This window comes from Guillardia theta (genome assembly GCF_000315625.1).
Source record: "Guillardia theta CCMP2712 unplaced genomic scaffold GUITHscaffold_43, whole genome shotgun sequence".
NCBI classification, from domain to species: Eukaryota; class Cryptophyceae; order Pyrenomonadales; family Geminigeraceae; genus Guillardia; species Guillardia theta.
The window spans coordinates 223,658-244,028 of NW_005434631.1; the positions used below are offsets into that span (position 1 = coordinate 223,658).

At 54.8% G+C, this 20,371-nt stretch overlaps 8 protein-coding genes across 8 annotated transcripts in view; 3 read left to right on the top strand and 5 right to left on the bottom strand.

Annotated features, from left to right (window-relative positions):
* Positions 1–853: 853 nt before the first annotated feature.
* GUITHDRAFT_140083 (hypothetical protein) lies at positions 854–1,457 on the top strand (the record flags this gene model as incomplete). The annotated part of the gene is made up of 4 exons (XM_005830866.1): positions 854–953; positions 1,121–1,185; positions 1,234–1,329; positions 1,377–1,457. 4 exons carry the CDS (start codon positions 854–856, stop codon positions 1,455–1,457), a joined length of 342 nt encoding a protein of 113 aa, XP_005830923.1.
* A 431-nt stretch (positions 1,458–1,888) lies between these two features.
* Positions 1,889–2,795, bottom strand: GUITHDRAFT_153108 (hypothetical protein). The gene is made up of 4 exons (XM_005830867.1): positions 2,680–2,795; positions 2,223–2,582; positions 2,047–2,115; positions 1,889–1,997 (listed from the first exon to the last, which is right to left on the bottom strand). Exons 1-4 carry the CDS (start codon positions 2,776–2,778, stop codon positions 1,926–1,928), a joined length of 600 nt encoding a protein of 199 aa, XP_005830924.1. The 5' UTR covers positions 2,779–2,795; the 3' UTR covers positions 1,889–1,925.
* A 3,621-nt stretch (positions 2,796–6,416) lies between these two features.
* GUITHDRAFT_72523 (hypothetical protein) lies at positions 6,417–6,893 on the bottom strand (the record flags this gene model as incomplete). The annotated part of the gene is made up of 1 exon (XM_005830868.1): positions 6,417–6,893. A coding segment is annotated over one exon (477 nt), but the record flags the coding sequence as incomplete, so codon positions are not given.
* A 754-nt stretch (positions 6,894–7,647) lies between these two features.
* On the top strand, positions 7,648–9,031 carry GUITHDRAFT_153109 (hypothetical protein; the record flags this gene model as incomplete). Its single annotated transcript, XM_005830869.1, has 8 exons — positions 7,648–7,732; positions 7,778–7,853; positions 7,934–8,050; positions 8,102–8,253; positions 8,301–8,497; positions 8,549–8,685; positions 8,746–8,834; positions 8,886–9,031. Coding segments are annotated over exons 1-7 (810 nt in total), but the record flags the coding sequence as incomplete, so codon positions are not given.
* Positions 9,032–13,178: 4,147 nt separating this feature from the next.
* On the bottom strand, positions 13,179–13,873 carry GUITHDRAFT_72655 (hypothetical protein; the record flags this gene model as incomplete). The annotated part of the gene is made up of 2 exons (XM_005830870.1): positions 13,179–13,613; positions 13,661–13,873. Coding segments are annotated over 2 exons (648 nt in total), but the record flags the coding sequence as incomplete, so codon positions are not given.
* A 1,437-nt stretch (positions 13,874–15,310) lies between these two features.
* On the bottom strand, positions 15,311–15,625 carry GUITHDRAFT_53744 (hypothetical protein; the record flags this gene model as incomplete). Its single annotated transcript, XM_005830871.1, has 2 exons — positions 15,311–15,492; positions 15,553–15,625. Coding segments are annotated over 2 exons (255 nt in total), but the record flags the coding sequence as incomplete, so codon positions are not given.
* Positions 15,626–16,541: 916 nt separating this feature from the next.
* On the top strand, positions 16,542–19,455 carry GUITHDRAFT_163688 (hypothetical protein; the record flags this gene model as incomplete). The annotated part of the gene is made up of 9 exons (XM_005830872.1): positions 16,542–16,563; positions 16,864–17,178; positions 17,228–17,304; positions 17,354–17,483; positions 17,530–17,586; positions 17,642–17,830; positions 17,892–17,954; positions 18,011–19,376; positions 19,412–19,455. Exons 2-9 carry the CDS (start codon positions 16,933–16,935, stop codon positions 19,453–19,455), a joined length of 2,172 nt encoding a protein of 723 aa, XP_005830929.1. The 5' UTR covers positions 16,542–16,563; positions 16,864–16,932.
* Positions 19,456–19,536: 81 nt separating this feature from the next.
* The window catches only part of GUITHDRAFT_110056 (hypothetical protein), a gene marked incomplete at both ends in the record, with an annotated part of 2,726 nt that continues 1,891 nt past the window's right edge, over positions 19,537–20,371 (bottom strand). Inside the window, 4 exons of the mRNA XM_005830873.1 lie at positions 19,537–19,575; positions 19,624–19,674; positions 19,833–19,886; positions 20,033–20,153. Of these exons, the coding sequence (XP_005830930.1) occupies positions 19,537–19,575; positions 19,624–19,674; positions 19,833–19,886; positions 20,033–20,153 (265 nt within the window). The remainder of the gene's footprint in view (positions 19,576–19,623; positions 19,675–19,832; positions 19,887–20,032; positions 20,154–20,371) is intronic.

The following is a 20,371-nucleotide window of genomic DNA, read 5'->3' on the forward strand; positions in this document are numbered from 1 at the left end:
AGGGGTAACAGAGTATTCCGATTGGTTGCTACCCCCTCCGACCCAGTCCTTCTTTACCGTCCCATCGGTAACCCCTACTCCGATCTCTACCCCCTACCCTCTAGGGATTTTCAAGTCAATCCCTTCACCCCCCTCTTGCTCTCCAAATGTCACTAAACTTGATCCGAGGGGTTATCACCTCCACCCCCCATATGAACAGCCGGACCCCACCCCCCACCCCACGGGAGCATCACCCAACGAGTTTGACCCGTTCGCGCCTCTCGCCATGGCGTCGCTCTTCGACTGCTGCTCGCCATCCAAGAAGGTCGTCGCCGTAGCCAAGAAGGACGTCGACGCTATCAATGCCCCCATGTAGCCTCCCTCCTCCCTCTCCCTCCTCCCGGTCCCCTCCTCCAACACCTTCCCTCCTCCCTCTGCCCCCTTGCCCCCTCCCCCTCCCACGACCCAGCTCCTTGGTCCCTCCCGTGCGTCCTCTAGTTATCTTCTAACCTCCTGCCACATGAAACTATCCTGTATAAGGCATGATCGTTGTCTCGCTGATGCATCCTTGCCTTTTTACCTCTTGATTATGTTCCATTTGACTGATTCTGCCCTCTTCACAAACTGCTTTGATGTCTCGTATCTGTCCGTGCTCTCCTTGTTTCGTCTTTTGATGCTGACCGGACTAGAAACAGCCACCAGCAACCTCCTGGTATTCGTCCCTCACCATACAACCAAAACTCTCAGTACAACACTCCTGTCAAACTGGTGATTTCCATCTCAGTGATGTTTAGTCAAGACGCCTGATCATTGCATAGCAGAGCTCGTCAAGCAGCGGCGGCTCAGAAAGCTACAACTCTGCTGGTCCTGCACAATGCCTATCTCGTGCCATGGTGTGAGAGTGAGAGTTGTTACAGCTGGAATTGGCGTGTCGTGGTTCAATGATGTTTCTACTGGATGTTTCCGTGTAGCTGGTGAGATTTCTCTGTGCTGCCATCACTTTCCCCTCTTCCCCCCCCCCCCCATATCTCCTCTCCTCTCCGCTCTTTTCCTTCCTTGTCGGGAGCTTCCTTCCCGATGCTCTTCCTCCGCTCTTCTTCTCTCTTTCTGTCATTCGAATAGACTGAACAATGGCTGCAAGGATTTACCCGGAATTCCTCCGCAGCGGAGAGCGGAGTGATACAAGCTGGCGACGTGCTGCTGGAGGTCTGGCGGGGCAGGCGAGGGAACGAACTGTTTCTTATCTTGCCACAGGTCGACGGCATTCCAGCCATGCAGAAATCCTTGCGGGACGTTGCGATGATGATTCTGGGCCCTCCCGGGACAACTGTGACATTACGCCTGCTGCCGGTACCAACATGCCTTCGCGCTGAGAAGTGCACTGATCCTGAGAGCAGGCAAACGAGTCTCTTCCTCCTAACTCCAACAGCGTCATCAAGGAGATCACTCTCATCAGGCGCTCGATCAGGCAGGAGTAAAGCCCTCCTACAGTGCTGATGGAGTGGACGAATGAGCTGGGGACAGGAAGGGAGGAGAGGATGGGCGGGGAAGGGTGAGGAGAAGAGGATGAGGATGCAACTGTAGGGAAGGAGAGAACAGGAGGAGCACTCAGATCACTGTGAAATGTGAGATTGCTGCGACGAGGAGGAGAAGCAGCGGAATGGTCTTGTAACATGCGATATCTCAATAAGATAAATGCGAGAATCATGTCATGTTTCCAGACACCTGACGAGAGAATGGGAGTGGTGAAGGAGGGTTGTCGTCAAGCCGCAGTTGAAAGTGGTGGAATCAGGGTGGAATGCAAGGCGAGTCAAGAGGACGGAGACAGCGCGATAGAGGGGGAGTGAGTGAGGAGGGCGGGTTGGGAGGGGGGTGGGAAGAGGGAAGAGAGGAGGCATTGAGACACAAGCAGGGAGTAGTGGATGGTTTATTCTACATGGACGGCATCACTGGAGATGAGGAGAGGGAGACAAACATGGAGCATGTCGTCCGATCTCCTTGTCAAACGCCACGCACGCCTGCTCGCACTCTCAGCACCTCCCACGCCCTCGCACGAACACGCTTCACCTTCATCCTGCTCGCACTCCTTGTAACGGTCGTCATCCTCCAGGTAGCGCCGTTAGGCCCGAAGCGATCCTGCAATGCGGTTCACAGCTGAGACGAGGAGAGACGAGGAGAGAGGAGAGGAGAGGGGGAGGAAGGTTAGAGGTGGAAAGAGGAGGGCAGGACGTGGTGATAGGAACCTTGCGGCAAGCAAGCATCTCCTGCGAGATGTCGCTTGCTTCTTCTTTCTTCGCGCTCCATGTCTTCTTGCCGGAGAGGAGGAGCGGAGGGCCTTCAATGATCTCCTCCACCTGCCGCGCCACCTCCTGCGAGCTCGTCCGGGCCACCGACAGCCGCGGGCAGTCGGGCGGGTCGTCCAGCTGCGCTCCGTCCTTGATGAGCAGACTGCTGGAGAGGGAGCCTATCCTCCCCTTGCTCTGCGTCGCGAACTTGTCGGGGCTACTCCTCATCCTCTCCGGCTGGAGCCTGTCGAAGGGGCCCCGAGCTCCTCCAACCCCCCCTTCTTCCTCCTCCTCTTCCTCGTCATACAGCACAAGAACCTGTGCGGGGTCAGCTTGCAGGAAGAATGGAGGAGGAGGTTGAGTGGAGGAGGGAGCGAGAGGGAGAGGGAAGAGAGAAGGAGGAAGGAGTCCCTACGTTGCCGTTGCTCTCCTGCTGTGCCTTGACCCCGTTTGCAGCTCTGACGATGCTGAGGATCCTCCGCAGGCTCATGCCGAGAAACTCGTCCACCTCCATCCTAGCTCCCTCCTGAGCACAAGCTCATGCCAGGTATGCACACAGTTGAGGGATCAGTGAGGAGAGTATGGGGGAGGGAGAGGGGGAGGAGGAGGAGGAGGAGGAGGGGGACCTGAGATTGTGTCCCCCTGCTTGCAAAGCTCTTCCACGCTGCTTCCGCTTGCTGCAGCGCCTGTTCGAGGGCTCCGAGCTTGAGCATGCACACGGCACAGTTGACCTGACCGACGGCTATGAGCTCAGGAGAAGAGGAGGATAGTAGAGAAGGAGGCGGTGGCGGGGGGGGCGGGGGCTGAGATGGAGGAGATGCGGGAGGAGGATGGAGAAGGAGAGGTCCTACCTGAGCGATGCTGAGGACCAGCTCGGGGCTGCAGGAGAACAACGAATCGACTGTGGAGGAGGAGGAAGATGAGGAAGAGGAAGCGGAAGAGCAAGCCTTCTCTTCGTCTGCTCCTTGCTTCGGGCTCGTGAGCTCGACACTGCCAGGAGGGAGGGAGAGGAGGCATGGCCAGCTACAAGGGGAGGGGAGGGAGGAGGAGCCCTTCCTCACACCACTCAGCGTCTGCCTCGCAGCCGTGAAGAGCTTGAGTGCCATGCTGAAGTTGCCGAGCTGTGCGTGAAGATACCCGACATGCAGCTGGCAGCAAATGCGCTGAAACAGGAGGAGGAGGAGGAAAAAGAGTGAACGTGAGCAGGTGGCACAACAAGTTTCTCTTCTCTTCTACCTGTCGCCCGCTGATCCCCCCGAAGTCGATGCTGCTGTCACCCGTCCTTGCATCCTCGTCGATGAAGCTCCACAGCTTGTCGATCGCTGACTTGACCTCCTGCTCCTGCCGTCAGTCCTGCCATGAGCCCGAGCCGACGCAGAAGTTACCTGGGGCTGAGGAGAGCGCGGAGCAGGGGAGAGAGGAGGAGGAGGAAGAGGACCGGCCGGAGGTCGAACGGCTCGACGAGCAACGCAGTGAGCTAGCCAGCACTTCATGCCCTCGGAAAAGCTCCTGGGCAGGTTGAAATCTTTAGTGGGAGAGGAAGGGAGGAGAGGATGGAAGAAACGAGAGAGAAGAGGGGAAGGGAGAGGAGGAGAGGATAAGAGAGAGGTTGAGAGGAAAGGGTCAAGAAGGGAAGGAGAGGAGAGGAGAAGGAGGAGGGAAAGAGAGGAGAGGGGAGGAAGAAGGGAAAGAGAGGAGAGGAGAGGGAGAAGGAAGGAGGGAGGAGTGAAATTTCTTGCGGAACAACCTTGCATTACTGGCGATGAGATTGTCTAGGAGGGCACTCGCTAGGTCAACCTCCTCAATGAGCGCGAAGTTTTCAGCTGCCTCGCTCCAGCGATGAGCGATCTGACCATCCTGTGAGGATGAACAGAGCAGAGGATAAGCATGGATGATGGTGAGGAAGGGAGGGAGAGATGGGAGGGAGAGAGGGTGGGAGGGAGAGATGGGAAGGTGGGAGGGAGAGATGGGAGGGAGGGAGGGATGGGAGGGCTCGAAAGCAAAAAGAGGGATTTCTAACCTCTCTAATCGTCGCATCCTCGCAGTGTCGGCTCCTACCATTGGTCGAGGGTCTGGCGCTACTTCAGAGGAGGAGGAGGAGGAGGAGGAGGAGGAGGAGGAGGAGTGCGCAACAGGCACGCACCTGTGCCTCTGCCCCCGAGACGACGTCAACCTCCCCCTACTCACAGGTCGACCCCAGCTCCCTCCCAGCATCTCTCCCCCGCCTGCTTCCTGCTGAGATTCTCCACGGTGCCCCGCCTACTCGCAGGCATCAGAAGTTGCCCTCCTCCTCCCCTTAGCTCGGACCTGTGCTGGAGTGGAGCTGGACGCTCCTGCCTCCCTCTGCGCCTCGTCCTCCTCCCTGGGATCGTCTGAAGCGAAGAAGGGGAGCCACAGGCATTCGACCCTCCTCCCCTCCTCCCCCTGCCACTCAGCCTCCTCCTCCGCCGCCCTGACCGCCTTCCACTTGGGCTGCGACCAGATCCTCTCAGCTCGCAGCTGGGAGAGAGTTGAGGGCGAAGACGTACCGTCTGCTGCGCTGCCTTCCTCCTCCTCCTGAGCAGCGAGCATCGCTCCATCCCAGCTTCTCCCTGCCCGTTTTGTCACCTTGACTCTGACTTGTCCTCCTTCCTCCTCCTTCCCTCTCTCTCCCTCCCTCCTCTCCCTCCTCTCCCTCCCTCCCTCCTCCCCCTCCATTTTCAGACCTGCTGCATGGAGTAGTCATGAGCAGCCAGTCGCATCCTCATGACCGCCTGCAGGCGAGTCGCGCAGGTGCAAAGGAGGAGCAAGGAGGATCGAAGAGAGAAACGACGGAGATGACGAGAAATCTCCTGCACGACACACGCACAGTCATTTGTCAAAAGAGGAGAAGATGGTGGCAGTAGCAGATTTGGGAGGAGAGGCACGGAGGAGGAGAAGAATGAGGAGGATGAGGAGAGTGAGGAGGAGGGGGAGAGTGATAGGGAGGGAGGGAGGGAGGGAGGGAGGGAGGGAGGGAGGGAGGGAGGGAGAGAGAGAGAACGGGAGAGAGAGAGAGGAGAAAGAGGAGAAAGAGGAGAAAGAGGAGGAGAGGTGGTGGTGGTGGTGTTACCTCAGCAGCCAGTCGCGTACGGAGCAGTCTCCTTCGCTCCGACGCTGCGAGCAAGACCCGCTGCAGTTGACGTTTCGCCTCCTCTCTTTCTTGCAGCAGCGGGATGAAGCTCCTTCTAGCCTCGGTCCTCCTCACCACCCCAGCAAGCACCTGCAAGGAAGGAGTCAGCTCCTGCCTGCTCTCTTCCCCTAATCCTCATTCTCTCCCTTTTTTCTCCCCTCCTCCCTGTCTCGCCCCATTCCCCCACCCTCCCTCCCCTCCCTCTTCTCCTCCCTTACCATTCTCGCCCGCTCCCTCCTGCGTTTCTCCTCGTCCACTAGCAGCCTCTTCATCCCCGGCCCGATGATCTCCCTGCACGCCCGCAGCTTCAGCAGGAAGCAGGAGAAGCTTGACAGCTTTGCTCGTCGCAGTAGGTGGGCGGAGATGACGGTTGCGCACTTCGAACGGTAGAGGTAGTTCCAGGAGGAACGCGCGGTCCGCCGCCTGCTGACTGACTGCAGCACACAGATCGCAGTCCTCTCGTCCTCAAAACTTCTCCTCCCCCTCCACGCCATGATCATTCTCTGCAGCGTTTTCCTCCCCCGACAAATCCCCCTCAGTCTCTCCGCAAGGCCGCTCCTAAAGTTGGCGTCAAGGACGAGCTTGCGGCGGACCCATGCTGTGATCATGCTCGCGCTCTTCCTTCTTGACACCCACGTCTCCGACCTGTTCGTTTCATCATCCTCATACGCCAAAACCCGCTGCAGGCTCTCCTCCTCCTCCTCCTCCCCCTCTCTCACTCCCTCTTCCTCGACCACTTGCTTTCTTGCTTCAACATTGCACCCGCGCTCCCTTCTCATCTCCTCCAGGTTGAATCCTTCTTCGAAGTTTATCTCCATCGCCTCTCTTTCTTCCCTTGGCCCCAGCGCGATCCGCACATTCAGCTCCTCCTCGATGGCTTGCGCGGGACGAGGAGGGAGAGTCTTGAGGAAGCGGGAGAGGCGGTGAGAAAGTCGTCCATTGCCCGGAGAGAAGTCGGAGCTCTCAGCAGGCAGTAGGAAGGCAGGTGACTGCATGTCTGCAAGATAGCGAATCGTCGTCAACCTCTTCTTCTCCACCGAGCAGAGCAGTGGAGTGAGCATGAGCTTTGTCTTGGTCTGGAGACTCGCGCCCCCCAGCTCCACGAGGAGGCGGACGAGAGTCGTGTGCCCGTTCGACGCTGCGATGTGGAGAGGAGTGTATCCTCGAAGGTCTGTCTCGTCCACAGAACATCCCGCAAGCATCAGCCTTGCCGCTACCTGCACCCTATCATGCACAACAGCCGAGTGCAGCGGAACCATGCCCGTGGCGTCCTGAACATCAAGATCCGCACCATACTTGACGAGCAGGGAGACGATCGGGAGGTTTCCCCTCGCAGAAGCATGATGCAACGCCGTCATACCGTGCTCGTCCGACCCAGAGATGTCTGCTCCCAGGTGAATAGCCTCCTCCACCTCTGCTGCTGTTCCGCTGCGAGCAGCTTCGATGACATCAAACGTCCGGCGCCCGAACCCTCTCATGGTCTCGCTGCCCAAGGTGTTCCGATCCACTGCCGATCGAAGTATCCCCTCACCTCTCCATCGCGCAACAGGTCAACTTTGCTGGGGATGTTTGTGAGAAATTCTGTTGGTAGCTTATCTCACCTCATCAGTTCCGATCCCATGTTGCTCCCTCTCCCTCTCCCTCTCCCTCCCTCTCTCTCTCTGTGCATCTCTGCTCAACACCCAGCCTCTCTCCGTCTCTTCCTCCTCCTCCCTCCACCCTCCAGCCATGCTCCTCAGCAGCCATGGCCGTTATCCCCTTCGCCCAACCTCAAAAACTCTCAAACTTTAAACTCAGCCCAGAAGTTTATTCGCAAACGTTTCAAAGTTCGAATAAAAAGGTCGTAGAACAGGGGTCGCAATGTTGAGGCAAGAAACAGGAGCACCAAGGAGAGGACGGAAGACAGGAGGGGGGTAGAAGCTGCATGCTCGAGGCTTTGAAGTAGTGGATGATGGAGTAAGGCGTCAGGTTGGGTCCCTTGCAGACTCGCTGATCCATCTGATGCTGTTTTAAACCTAGTCACAAGGTAAAGGGAGTTGAGAACTTGTAGTGATTTCGTGTTCTTCCCTCCTTTCTTGGAGAATAGGATGACAACTACATGTCGAAGCATGATATCTTCATCTCATAGGAAATGCACCGCTTTTCTGCATACACTCGTAGACTGAATCACCCAAGGATGATCCTTTTGCTAGGTGATTTGATCCTGTTAGTAACTTGTTCTTCGCTTTACCCAGTCGTGACAATGGCCGAACCCCATCATCAACCTCGAGACCATATGGTCTTCGATGACAAAGTCGCGGAGGAGTATGTGAAACAGGTTCTCATTATTGGATTTTCTCCTGCTATACTAATCTCTCTACAGCAAATTGTACTTGAAAACGCTCAACAAGTTCTTGAATGTGCCAAGCCTTACATCAAACCTGGCTGCGAGATCCTCGGTGAGGCCCGAAACACATCCTAAACACATCCTAAACACATCCTCGAGTGCTGGACCCTGACCTTGTTTGCACGCCATCAGATTTCGGATGCGGCCCTGGGTTTGCGTCCCGCATGCTTGCAGCTCTGCCGGAGGTGAAGAGTGTGCTCGGGGCAGACGTCTCGGAAGGCATGCTGGGCCAGTTCAACAAGCTTGCGGGTACCGCTGCGTTTATGTTTGCGATGACATCCGCCATGACTTGCAACACAGCCGAAGAGAATGAACAAGTGAGGTCGAAGCTGTCCTCCTTGAAAACGTCTGCCAACCCCGTAGAGGAGCTGAAACCGCACGTGGGATCGAAGGATCTGGTTGTGATGGCTTTTGTGGTTGGCCACTTGCATCCAAGAGAGGCAGGCTATGAGGTGCTGAGATTGTCTGCCCTGGTCCAATCCTTTGAAACCCTCAGCAGGTCGTCAAGCTGGCAGCTGCCTGCTTGAAACCTGGTGGTCGCTTCCTCCTCGCCGAACTCAATGGCGGCGCTCCATTTCATGCTGCCGGAGGAGGGCACGGGCATGGCCATGAGCACGGGCATGGCCATGAGCACGGGCATGGCCATGAGCACGGGCATGGCCATGAGCACGGGCATGGCCATGAGCACGGGCAGGGGTATGTGATTGTTCAGGTGTGCCAACAGGATGAAGCTGACGATGTGAACAGACAAGAGACAAGCAGCTGTCATGAGCACGGTCACGGTCACGGTCACGGTCACGGTCACGGTCACGGTCATGAGCATGCCCATGACGAGCACGAGGTTTACTATGAAGATCAGTTGCATGATTTGCTGGCAAAGGCAGGTGACGTGGCATCGCCTCTCTTCTCTCCTCTACCGTTGTTGTGCCTGATTGCTGTGGCAGGCATGAGCGGCATCAAGACAGAGAAGGGCTACAAATTCACCAAGAACAATGTGACAGTTAACTGTGCCGTGATCAGCGGCGTGCGCGAGGTCAACAGTGAACTGTTGTTCACAGAACGACACTGACTGGTGTATGTGCAGTGAAGCGTAACGACCATCAAAGGTGATCATTTTTGAAGGACATCGAATCGTCTCCAGCACCATGCAGTGCCGTTTGCTGGCCGTGACTTGAAACGAGAACTTGAACATTGAAATTCTTGTTTGTAATGAATGGCAACATGAATCCGAATGTGTATCGTGACGAGTCTGCGGCGACTGCCAGGCTGTGTGAAAGCTCTCGGCGATTTTTGGTACCATATCAGGTTATAAAGTAGAAATTTCTAGATACTCTCAGAGGTATATAACTGTACTGATCAGATGCACGGGTGCGGTCATCAATCTACATGTCTAAAGTTGCAAGGTGCTTTCCTGCTGCTCAATCTCGGTTCTTCTCTGTTTCTCATTCCCATAATCTTGACAGAGCTCTTCGTATCGCTGCCTCTTGTGCCCACAAAGCCGCTCCTCCTCCTCTTCCTTTTGCTTTTCAAAGTACAATCCCAAAGTGTTGGTGCCAACAATCTCCGAAGCTCCTTTAGTGAACAGCCTCGTGATGTATTTCTTTGCCCTGTAGCAGACGGGAGGGAGGGAGGGCTGTGTGCTCGTATCACTCAAGCACTCGTGCAGGTACTCCAGAGCTGCGGCCTCATCCCTACCATGTCGCTCGTTGTACTTGATCATTTCATCAAGGAAGGCGTCTTTCAAGAACCTTCCCACGGGAACGAGTTCGACCAAGGTCATGCTGTCGTCGCACTTGTTGATTTCTTGCAGGGCCTTGCGGATGTGTGCTCTACTCATTCTCACGCTTGCTGAGTCGGCGCCGTCAAATCCCACGCACACCACATACTTCTCGTGCTTGACAGGGCAGGAGAGCGTCGGCTTCACTATGCAGACCTTTCGGAAGCATCGCGCGAGGATGTATACTCCCCCTACCGTCCCTCGTCCCAAACTGTCAGCAATCCTGCATATGAACGAGCCTCCCTGCTCTAGCGCCCCCATCCCAGCCCACATCTGCACCAAGAAGGACGGAAGGCTGGAGGTCTCGTTGGTACCACAAGGGGAGCAGCGGTTGACCGCATCTCCGATGACAATGTTAACTCTGCTAGTGGCAAGCATCGCTATCAACGGCTCAAGGTCTTCAGCCACGTCAGCTCTTGCCGCTGTCATGCTGTCTTGAGGATACGTGCGCAACAATGAGGAGGACGGCAAGGACTGCTGGAGGCTCGGGAGGTCTGGGCTTGCCTTGTCGTTACGGTTCAAGATCCACCCGCACTTGACTCGCTGCCCCAACGACTGTAGCAGGAAGTCAGAGCAGCCGCCTCTTCCTCCATGGAGATCGAGGAACGAGACTCTGTCACGATTTTGTGTTCCTGTCATTGGCATAGCTCCATCTTTCATGAGAGATTGGCTGCAAATGTCAAACACATCTGCAAGCTTCACTCCGGCTCTGCTAACAAAAGGTGTGCACAAAGATGAGTAACATGGGAAGAACTTCTTGATGGTTGTCGAACTCTTCATATTTGTTATTCCCCGATTTTCCAGGACTTCTTCCAATACATTGTCAGGGCAGAAATTCGAATACTTGTATTCTTTCAGCATTTGGCCCTTCACAAGCCACTCGTGTTGCGGCTGAAAGGAAATACTGCTGTCCAGCAGGAGTTCTGATCTTTCAATCCAGCGGAGATCCGCAGCTTTCACTCCTCGCCAAGCTCTCTTATCAACGTTCTCATACTCGCAAGTCAAACCCAATCGATCTCCTTGTAGTCTTGTCGTACATTGGACAGGTACAGTCATACCCTGACCTCGCTTGCCGAGACCATCTCCCTTGCGGTAGCCGTATTTCTCCAGCTGCTTCCTCGCAAACTCAGATATGACCAGTTTTTCAGGTTGCGTCTCAGGTTGCGTCTTGGTTCGACCACATTCCTCGTCAGCTGTCTTATTCCGACTGGAACCATTGACGTTCATTCTGGGCACGCGCAGATGAATGACGTTAGGGATTTGAATTCTGCATACACCAAACACTAAGAAGAAGACGTGATAGAGTATCACTTGCAGCCAAGAGAAGGTGTCGAGCAATTGTTGGCTGGTACAAACTTGCAATAAAGATTCATCCTTAGCCAGTAAGGGATCGATGTCTCTGATGATCATGTCGACCTAAACAAAGCGTGAGCTATCAATCAATGCAGCCACAGCATCATCTGCTTACCATGCTTGGGTGTTCTTCTAGCATGCTTTCCGTCAGTTCCTGCGTGACTTCTTGTAGGTAACGCCATAGTTCTTGTGTGGTAGGTTGATCCAAGGATTTGATAGGCAACTTGCCTGTAAGGATCAGATGTGCGAGTGCGTATCGCTCTTTGAGCTCGGAGGGATCATCTAAGCTCCAGACATGCGTGATGGAAGGGAGAGAGGTTTTGTCGATGAGGTCAAGGAACGCAGAGCTTTCCTGCTTGATCTCTCGCATGCTGATCTTTTTCTTGCCCGTGTACCTCTCTTCAACAATGAAGAAGTCATCGTCCGTTTCTCGGAAGATCCACGAGTAAACTCTCTGGCGGAGGGCGAAGGTCAAACCTAAGAAACTTTCGTCCTCCTTCCCCTCCATCGGCTGAAAGCTGTTTGGTGGCCACCAGAAGTGACGGGCGCAGACCAGACTGAATAACCGATTCTCAAAACGATAGTGCAGAAATGCTTTCAAGAAGTTTTCGATCGCATCTTTGCTCTTGCAGTCACCGTCGTTTGAAGATCTTTCTCCGAACACCTTGGCTAGTGGCTCATTGTATGATTGTTTCAGGTTATCAAACAGCAGCAAGCCCACATTTCCCTTGAACTCCTTTGCAAGAAAGTAAGGCGTGTTCGGCGAGTTCTTGTCATCATGGGCCAAAAGTCCTCGAGCTGAACGAGCCAAAGCGACTTCATTCACGAGCATGCTCAGTTGTGCGAACGCGAGCTCCAGCTGGTCGAAACGAGGATTCGGATGGTGATCATCTACTGCATGACGACGAATGATGCTATGGAAGAACTGACTGTGAGACCTGGGACTTTCCTTCTCCTCTGAGAAGCACGCATGCATGTGTAGCATGTCTCCTGCACCCTGCCAGATCCTGACTTGTCGGATAACTTCCTCTCGCAGTGCTTGCAGCCGCCTGTCATATCTACTCTTCACTGACTCCCACGGTACCGTAGGAGTAAAAGCATTTTGAATGAGATCTAAGTCGTCCCTTGCCGCGTCGTCGCAAGCCTCGTGCCTCCTCTTGCGATGTTTGAGCATGAAGTAGTCGTTGCCTTTGCGGTTTCCGAGGGCAAACAGATGATGAACACTTTGAACATTAAACGTTGACTGGATTGCGCTGGGCAAAACGACGAAGCAGTTCCCTCGCGATCAAAGTCGATCATAACTGTCACATCCATGAATAAGAAATCTTTATCTCGTGACCAGATCACAACAGCTTTGTGTCTCTGTGCATAGAGCAATGCCACGGTATCAGCATTCTGAAGCTCCTTGGAGCCTGAATGATACAAGTCTATGCGAGCCGCATCTTGGTTTTCCAGAGCTTGAATCGCTCCTACCATCACTCGTTTCTTCATCATCACATCAGTCTCCGTCCCTCCTCCATCAAAACAAGCCTTCAGATTCTCTCTCATATGAGCAGCTCTTTCAGTCACGTCGACATCTTGATACAGCTCCTTCATGTACTTGAGCTTGCTGAAGTTGCTCTCCTGTTGCACTCCTCCGTCGTCAGGCACGCCGTCAAAGATAAAGACGATCCTGGATCGCGGATCGTTGCCGCTTCCTACCTGAAGCTCGGTCCAGAGCTTTTGAAAGAGACGTAGATAGGCCTTGTAGGATTTGATATGATCCAGCTGAGAGTGAAGTGACTTGAGATTGGACCCGTCGACAACAATCAGAGGAGCACAAGCTTCTCTTGCAATCCTTTCGTTTATCAGGTGTGACAGTCGATACTTTTCAGCTGGAACTTTCTTGTGTAAAGCCCAGATGGTGTGAGATCTGGTGGGGCGGATCCGGTTGATGACAGAAGTGCAAACTGAAGGCAGTATCTTACCTTTGAGCAATCGCTCCTCGAGATCGATCGAGCTGATTCGAAACCGTCGCATCCACTCGTGTGCGATCAGCTTTCTAGCTAGCTGAATGCCATGAGCTTCCGAGCTTGGGAAAACCTTGAACAAGCGCAAAGTCCTGCTGAGCTCTGCGATTCTGAGCTCTGCGAAGTATCGCGCGCCCAACAAAAAATATTCCATCCACAGGTTGTCCACGCGACCTTGATCTATCAGGCTCAGCTCGCATCCATCTGGGCTCTGAGGCCAGCTCACCCCAGTATATGGCAGAAGGGCCTGCAGGTAGTCCTCGGCAATGCCCTCGAAGTGCTCGCAGACCAGAAACGTCTCGCTGCTCGTGGACGCGCTCGTGGTCGGTTTGCATACAGAAGTGCGTGCGAAGACACATGAGACAAGATAGACCAGACAAAGACTCGCATGGTCACACAGACTCGCCATCCTCATCACCAGGTTTCCTCCCTTGCTCAAAGCTCCCATCGCTGTCACGACTTGACAAAATTGCAGTTGCGCATCCATGGCGCAAGCCTGACCTGATGCTGCTCCACCCATGCACCCATCAGCCGTCACCAGCATAACAGGACCCTTGCTCTTCATCTTCTCCCATGCTCCCTCTATGTTGGGACGCAGCCGCATGTCACCGGTATTATCAGCTCCAAAGTACCAGTGCACTACGGTCTCGGTGATCAAAGCGTCATCTCCGGTCTGCGTAAAGAGTTCAAGGAAGCACACGGCATGAGAACTAAAGTCACCAGATGTCGCTGGTCGTTTCCTTCGAAGTGAGGGTTTAAGGTACAAGCAACCCAGTCCCATTCAATGTTTTCTTCAGATTGTTTCCTTAAACCCATAAAGTAATGATTTGTTGCAGAGACAAACGCGCCTCGAGCTTCACATAGATGTAACGAAATGAATTTCTTCGTGCATTGTAAATTGATAAGTTGGAATGCTGAAAGTATCTCATACATCTTCGCAAAATCAACGGAGCACAGCTCAGGCGCTATTCTGTCTCGAATCGCGGGTTCTACCGCGGCGGTCAGAATTGTTCGGGCAGTGAGAGCGTCCCATTCCTAAGGCAGGTCAGCTACAGCACGTGCTCTCTCTACAGCCTACCTGCTTGTCTACGCCTTCCACTTGCCGCCTGCTCAGTCGTCAGCAAGGGCTTCAACTTGTTAAAGAGATACTTCTTCTGTTCAAGTTTTCGTAGGACAGGCTGAATATTGTCGATACCGAAGGAGGAGGATGCGAAAAGAGTAGCAGCAGGAGGCAGGGATATTCCCATCCTCTTGACTTCGAAGCACTTGTCGATGAAAGGTGCCTCATCGTCTTTCTTCTCTCGCCGCTGATCCATCGACTTCTGGATTAGACCTCCCAACTCGAACATTTTTTCAGCTTCGTCTCTGCTCATCATCAGAAGTTCAGGAGGAGGAATCTGAGCCTTGGTATCATCGCACTTGGATGGACAGTGACCTCTAGTGCAGTACAGAACTTCATCTGACGGTGATTCCTTGTGAGCTGTTTTCGTTGTATTCGTCGAAACATTCAAGTCATGTCTGTATAGTTGCAAGCAATCATTGAAGGTGAAATAATGCCCATCTGGAGAGTTTGTTGAGCAATCTTGGATCATTTCATTCTGTTTCAAATGATCTGGTTCTGTCCTACGTTTGTAAAGCTTGAGGAACAATATGAGCTCGCACGCCGACATTTCTTTCAGTGCGGCACTCGTCTCCGTTTGCATCGATCCGACTTTGTTTTGAACCCTCCCCATCCATTTTGACTGAGTGTGGATTGAAAACGGAAATTGGTTGCCATCTTCAGTGTACAAGAAATCAATGCCAGGAGTATAAGGTGATAAATGCGCTTTCTTCACGTATGCCTTGCAAAATAGACAAACTTTGCAGGAAGTTTGGACCTTCTAAAATCTCTTCATCCAGCTCGCATTCCAGCAATCTGCGCCTCTGCCGTTGAGAAATGACCAGGCTCAAATCTCTTTCTACGAGTGCCTCCACCCCTTCCCTATAATGTATTCCCACTGCAATATGCAGCGCTGTCTTGCCTTGCCCGTCCTTCAAGTCTACTCGGACCTACAGCACAAGTATCTCCGGTCAGCTCCTCTCACCTCCTACTCCTCCTGGACTTACCTTGTCGCTCTCCAGCAGAGCCCTCACGCACGCCGTTTGCCGGTGATAGACGGCGAGATGCAGCGGCGTATCGCCTGACTCTGTTTGAACGTTGGGGCTGGCACCTAGGGCGAGCAGCCTCCTGCAGCATTGCTCCTTGCCTTTCTCGCAAGCTCGATGAAGAAGAGACCTTTCCTTGTATCGGGGCAAGAGCTCGTCGATCCTCGCGACGTTAAGGAGCCGCTGGAGCTCGTCCGCGTCGTCCCTCATGAGGACCTCATTCTCCGATATCATTGTAATAGCTGTCTGTGCGTTCTTCTGTCGTGCGTAGTCCAGCACAAGTCTCCCCTGCCCGTCCTGGATGTCCAGACATGCACCTCCCTCCATGAGTGCCTCCACCCCCTCCCAATAGTCTCCTCCCGCTGCAATGTGCAGCGCTGTCTTGCCTTGCCCGTCCTTCAAGTCTACTCGGACCTACAGCACAAGTATCTCCGGTCAGCTCCTCTCACCTCTTACTCCTCCTGGACTTACCTTGTCGCTCTCCAGCAGAGCCCTCACGCACGCCGTTTGCCGGTGATAGACGGCGAGATGCAGCGGTGTTTCTCGCGAACTTGATATTGCCTGTACGTTGGGGCTGGCGCCCAGGGCGAGCAGCCTCCTGCAGCATTGCTCCTTGCCTTTCTCGCAAGCTCGATGAAGAAGAGACCTTTCCTTGTATCGGGGCAAGAGCTCGTCGATCCTCGCGACGTTAAGGAGCCGCTGGAGCTCGTCCGCGTCGTCCCTCATGAGGACCTCGTCCTGCATGATGTGCTCAGTGAGGACAAGGCGAACCGCAAGTATTGGCGTGTGTAGTCAGGTACGCGCTCCTTGCGGGAATCCCTTGGCTGCCTTCCTCGGTGAGCTCGGAACTGAGAACAACAGACGGGATTGAAACGGTTTTCAACGTACGGTACCCTTTAAGGTACCCCCTGATTCCCCTGCTGATACCCCCAATACACTACCCTCACCCGAGTGACCAGCTGAATGACCAGGCACTGAAGTTGATGAACAGGGCATGGGAAGGGGACGGAAAGACCCCGCGACTGTCCTCGCTCTCAGACCTGCCCACTCCTCTGCCTAAGAAGAAACTGAAAGCCTAACTAACTTCCGTGACTAAGATCATAAGAAATGAGAAGGGCATACACTTCTCAACTCCAACTTCGACAGGAAGCGTTAGTTTTCTTACTCGCCCGGATCAGATACCTTGAAGGCTCAGCTTCTCACCGTCACGCTATACCCCCCTTCAAGAAGGTTTTCTCCTCAGTCCGATCGAGGACGCCTCCGAGTCCGATCGTCAACTACCACCGTTGGGTTTGGCACAGGGCTGCGGTCCGGGCACCGGGGCCCGGCAGTGACGGTACGGTCGGTCCGGGTGGTTCCCGGCGGCGCCGGAGCCTTCAGCCTGTGAGCGGCCCGGGCCCGGGTAACTAAGCCGTGAGGAGGCGGGCTTGTAAAGTGAAGTCAGTTTGATGGACGACTGCGGCCCTATGGTGAAGCTGGTAAGTGAGCATGAGCAGGAGAGCAGGGCAGCAGCGAGGGAGGGGAGAGAAGGAGGTAAAGGGCAGGAACGATAGCAGAGGACATTGAAACATGCGGTAGAGGGAGTGCGAGAGGGGGGGGGGGAGCAGGTAGGAAAGCATTTCAATGAAGACCAGCGGGAAAGGATGAAGCTGTTCCATCTCAGTATTGCTGATTGTTGCGATGAGATCGCAGGAGGATGATCGAGGAGATGTAGAGAGAAGAGCTAGAGTGACATGCGTCTCTGTTGTCAGTCAAGACACTGACGTCCTTGCCTCAAGATGGTAACGTACCACCGGAGAAAGCAGCGATAGGCATCCTACCTCACCGCCAGCTCTGTCTACGACGCCATGGAGGGTAACGTATTGCCCGAGACGTCGGAGAGCGGGAGTCTAGGAGGATACATCTACAACGACGACGAGGACGACGATGCGGATGACGAGCTTGACAACGAGCATTCCGACTTCGAGTCATGCGAAGAGCTCGAGGGCGCGAACCAGCGCGCGGCTCGAGAGATCAGCGACTTGAGCATCAGCGGCATCTCAGCCGTCCAGCATGACGAGACTTTACCGCACGAAGACGCTTCGGACGACTACGTGAGGAGCTGCGTGTTGAGCTGAGGCCGAGCTGAGCCTGAACTGTCAGGTCGAGATCGTGAAGAACTTGAGCGATAGCGAGCAATCGTCGGATGATGACGTGTCAGAGCCGTTGAAGTTGAGAAAGTGAGATGACATGTTGCCCGTCAGCCCTCTGCCTTACACACCATTGCAGGTTTGACTACACTTTGGTACTGGAATGTATGTGCGCGGGAAGCAAGAGGAAGCAAATCAACGTTTGGCTGCCAGAGACTCTTGTCTTTGTTAACAACGTCCCGCTGTGTTGGTACTTCACGCGGAAGCAAGTGATCATGGCGACGTGGTTGTGCTTGCTCGGCTCATGTAATGCAGGACTGTACCATCTCGAAACGAAACTTCGGGCACAAGAAGTCAATGACAAACCAGCAGGTCAGAAAGTTTGATCTCTCCTGACCTTGACTGGCTCTTCTGAGCATGACTGTAGATCCTCGCCAAGTTCGGAGGGTTGACCGGAGAGATCACCTCGTACTTCGTGCATGTCACTGACGTCGACGAGGAGCACATGAGCTGGAAGATCGAATACTTCGATAGGAAAAGCCTCCGAGATTTTCTCTACGATGAAAACGCAACTCGCAACGGTTTCTTGCAGAAATTCGTGTGCATCCGCAAGCATGTAAGTCTTTCTCTTCCTTGTCTTGGCGTTCATCTCCGACCTCGATGACATGCTCGTGCAGCGATTCGCAGCTTCTCTAGACACGAATCAGCTGCTGCAAACCTTTGACGTGAGATGGAAGAAGGTGAGGCAAGCTTGCTTGACAGGCGACCGAACTCGCTGATGCCTCTCCCTCCGCAGGACGATCTGAGGAGCACGAGGGTGCAGACCCGCTCCTACGTCTTCCGCATCCCTGACGACGGGACGAGCTCCTACAGGTACGGCATGGCAGAGCCGCACGACCATCGTTCCTCCCACCTGTCGATGAACTCGACCATCACCAAGAAGGCTCAGAGCGTCTGTCGCTGCATCGCTGAGTCGATGAAGCTCCCCGTGGACGGATACTCCCGCACCCTCCAACGGATTCACTGCAAGTTCAGGATGGGAAAGGAGGGCGTCCTGTGGTTCCAGTTCTGCACCTGGATGAGGGCGGACAAGTACGGCCCCCTCCAACGGAGGCTGTCGAGCCTGCGCATGTCCGACCTGCTCTTCTCCAGCAGCAGGAATTTGCTTCAGGGGGAGCCCGCGCCCGACTCCTCGCTTGCTCAGCAGAGCAAGGGCCCTGTGCAGGAGCACGAGCACGTGAGGAGTGTGGAGGCGGAGCAGGTCAACAAGGTCAGCCTGCCGACCAAGAGCCAGGACATGAGGACCTGTTCTCTGTGCTCGGCTCGAATCCTCGCGCAGACGTCATGCTCCGTCACCTACGGCGAAGTCCTTCCCTTCCTGATGCACCTCAACGTCAGTCTCCGCTCTCAGCTCTCCCCAGCTGATGCCCACCAGGGGGAGGCAGCAGCAGAGGCGGCGGTCGAGAATCTGCCGCAGGAGCTCTGGAGGGAGATGCAGCTCAAGGAGGAAGAGGAGGTCGGCCTGCAGGACCTCAGCTGCCGGCTGCAGTTGATCGGGCTGTCACCGTCGTGGATCGAGAGGATCATAGTGGAGATGGCGTCGAGCGACGAGGAGATCAGCGGGTTCGTCGACCTCAGGCTGTTCAGGATGGCGATAGAGGCCTCGCAGGGTCAGCGGGGGAGAGGCTGGACGGATGGAGGGGAGGAGAGGAGGGAGTGGGAGCACGGAGACTCTATCTTCTCCGACCAGCCGCTGATCTACCAGTACATGTCCCCAACTTTGCACAAGAGGAAAGTTCCGTCAGTGTTCAACGAGCTTGCTCTTCACATCCCTGAGTTGGACTTCCATCTCTTGTTCGAGGAGAGGCATGGCGGGTTGTCATGGGCAGGCGTCCTTCACAAGGACGTGGTATGTTGCCTGCATTGCAAACGAGTATGCAAGCTCTTCGTCGAGGCGAAACTTCGAGGGCTCGAGTACTCGGAGCCTCAACTCGACAAGCTCAAGAAGCTGGTGCACCCCAACAGCCCGACGCTCCTCGCCATCATGTGGAACTTGCGGGGCAAGAAGACAAGCACACAGATCCCCGTCGACCGGGAGTGGAGTTTGGACCGGGCCAAGGAGTCGAGGAAGGTCGAGCAGCAGCGGGGAGGTCAGCATGCAGGTAGTTTACAGGTGGGGAGCAAGAAACAGTGGCAGAGCAAGTCGAAGCAGAGCCTGCAGTGGCTGCGCGAGATCTCTAACGAAGAGCTGCTGCAGGAGCTTGCCAGGCGCGCGGCTCCTCCTTCGATCCAAGAAAAGAATACCCAGTGGAGATGACTAGCCTACTGGAAGTCAACCTCCACTTTGACAACTTTCATCTCCTGCGATCAGTTGCAGTCAGCTCTTGACAAGCTCGTCAAGTTGCCCACCTGGTCAGGATGTCCTCGCAGACCAGAGATGTACTGGAGATGTTTGACGGGCTGACGAAGTTGATAGTCAAGTCATAATGTTCTCCTCCTCCCTCCCAAGTCTCCTCCCTCCCTCCCTCCCTCCCTCCCTCCCTCCCTCCCTCCCTCCCTCCCTCCCTCCCCCGTCCTCCCCTGCTGCTCTTCTCTCCTCCTCTCCTCCCCCTCCTCACCTTGGTCCCTCTTTCTCTTGCTGTTTGTGTCACGCCAGACTTGGGCAAATAAACCTGCAGGAATTCAATGTGAGGGGAACGAAGCAAGAGCAGTAGGACACATGAACACAAGAGTGAGAGTGAGAGTGAGAGAGAGGGAGAGGTGGTGGTGGAGAGGAGGAAGAGGAAGAGGAGGAGGAAGAGGAGGAGAAGGAAGGGACCTGAGTCTCGTTTTCGCGTCTAAAGTGAGACATGTTCGTCTGAGTGGAGCAGGTCTTCTTGGTGTGCAGGTTTGCAAGCTGCAATGCCTTGCGGCGGAGGGACCACTCGTTCCAGTCGTACCTGACAAGGAGTAGGAAAATCACGAGAGAGCAATGCAGAGAGAGCAGGAGGGAGAGAGGGAGAGAGTCGAAGAGTGAAGGATGGAGAGTGAGGGAGTTAGTGAGTGAGTGAGTGAGAGGGAGATAGGGACGGAGGGAGAGGTAGAGGGGGGGAGGGAGGGAGGGAGGGAGGGAGGGAGGGAGGGAGGGGAGGGAGGGAGGGAGGGAGGGAGGGGGTAC

Coding starts and splice junctions, on each gene's coding strand:
- GUITHDRAFT_153108 (XM_005830867.1), bottom strand. CDS start 2,778: ATGGAGGTGGACGAGTTTCTCGGCATGAGCCTGCGGAGGATCCTCAGC. Junction 2,583..2,679: donor AGCAGGAGAGCAACGGCAAC/GTAGGGACTCCT, acceptor GACCCCGCACAG/GTTCTTGTGCTGTATGACGA. Junction 1,998..2,046: donor GGAGTGCGAGCAGGATGAAG/GTGAAGCGTGTT, acceptor GAGTGCGAGCAG/GCGTGCGTGGCGTTTGACAA.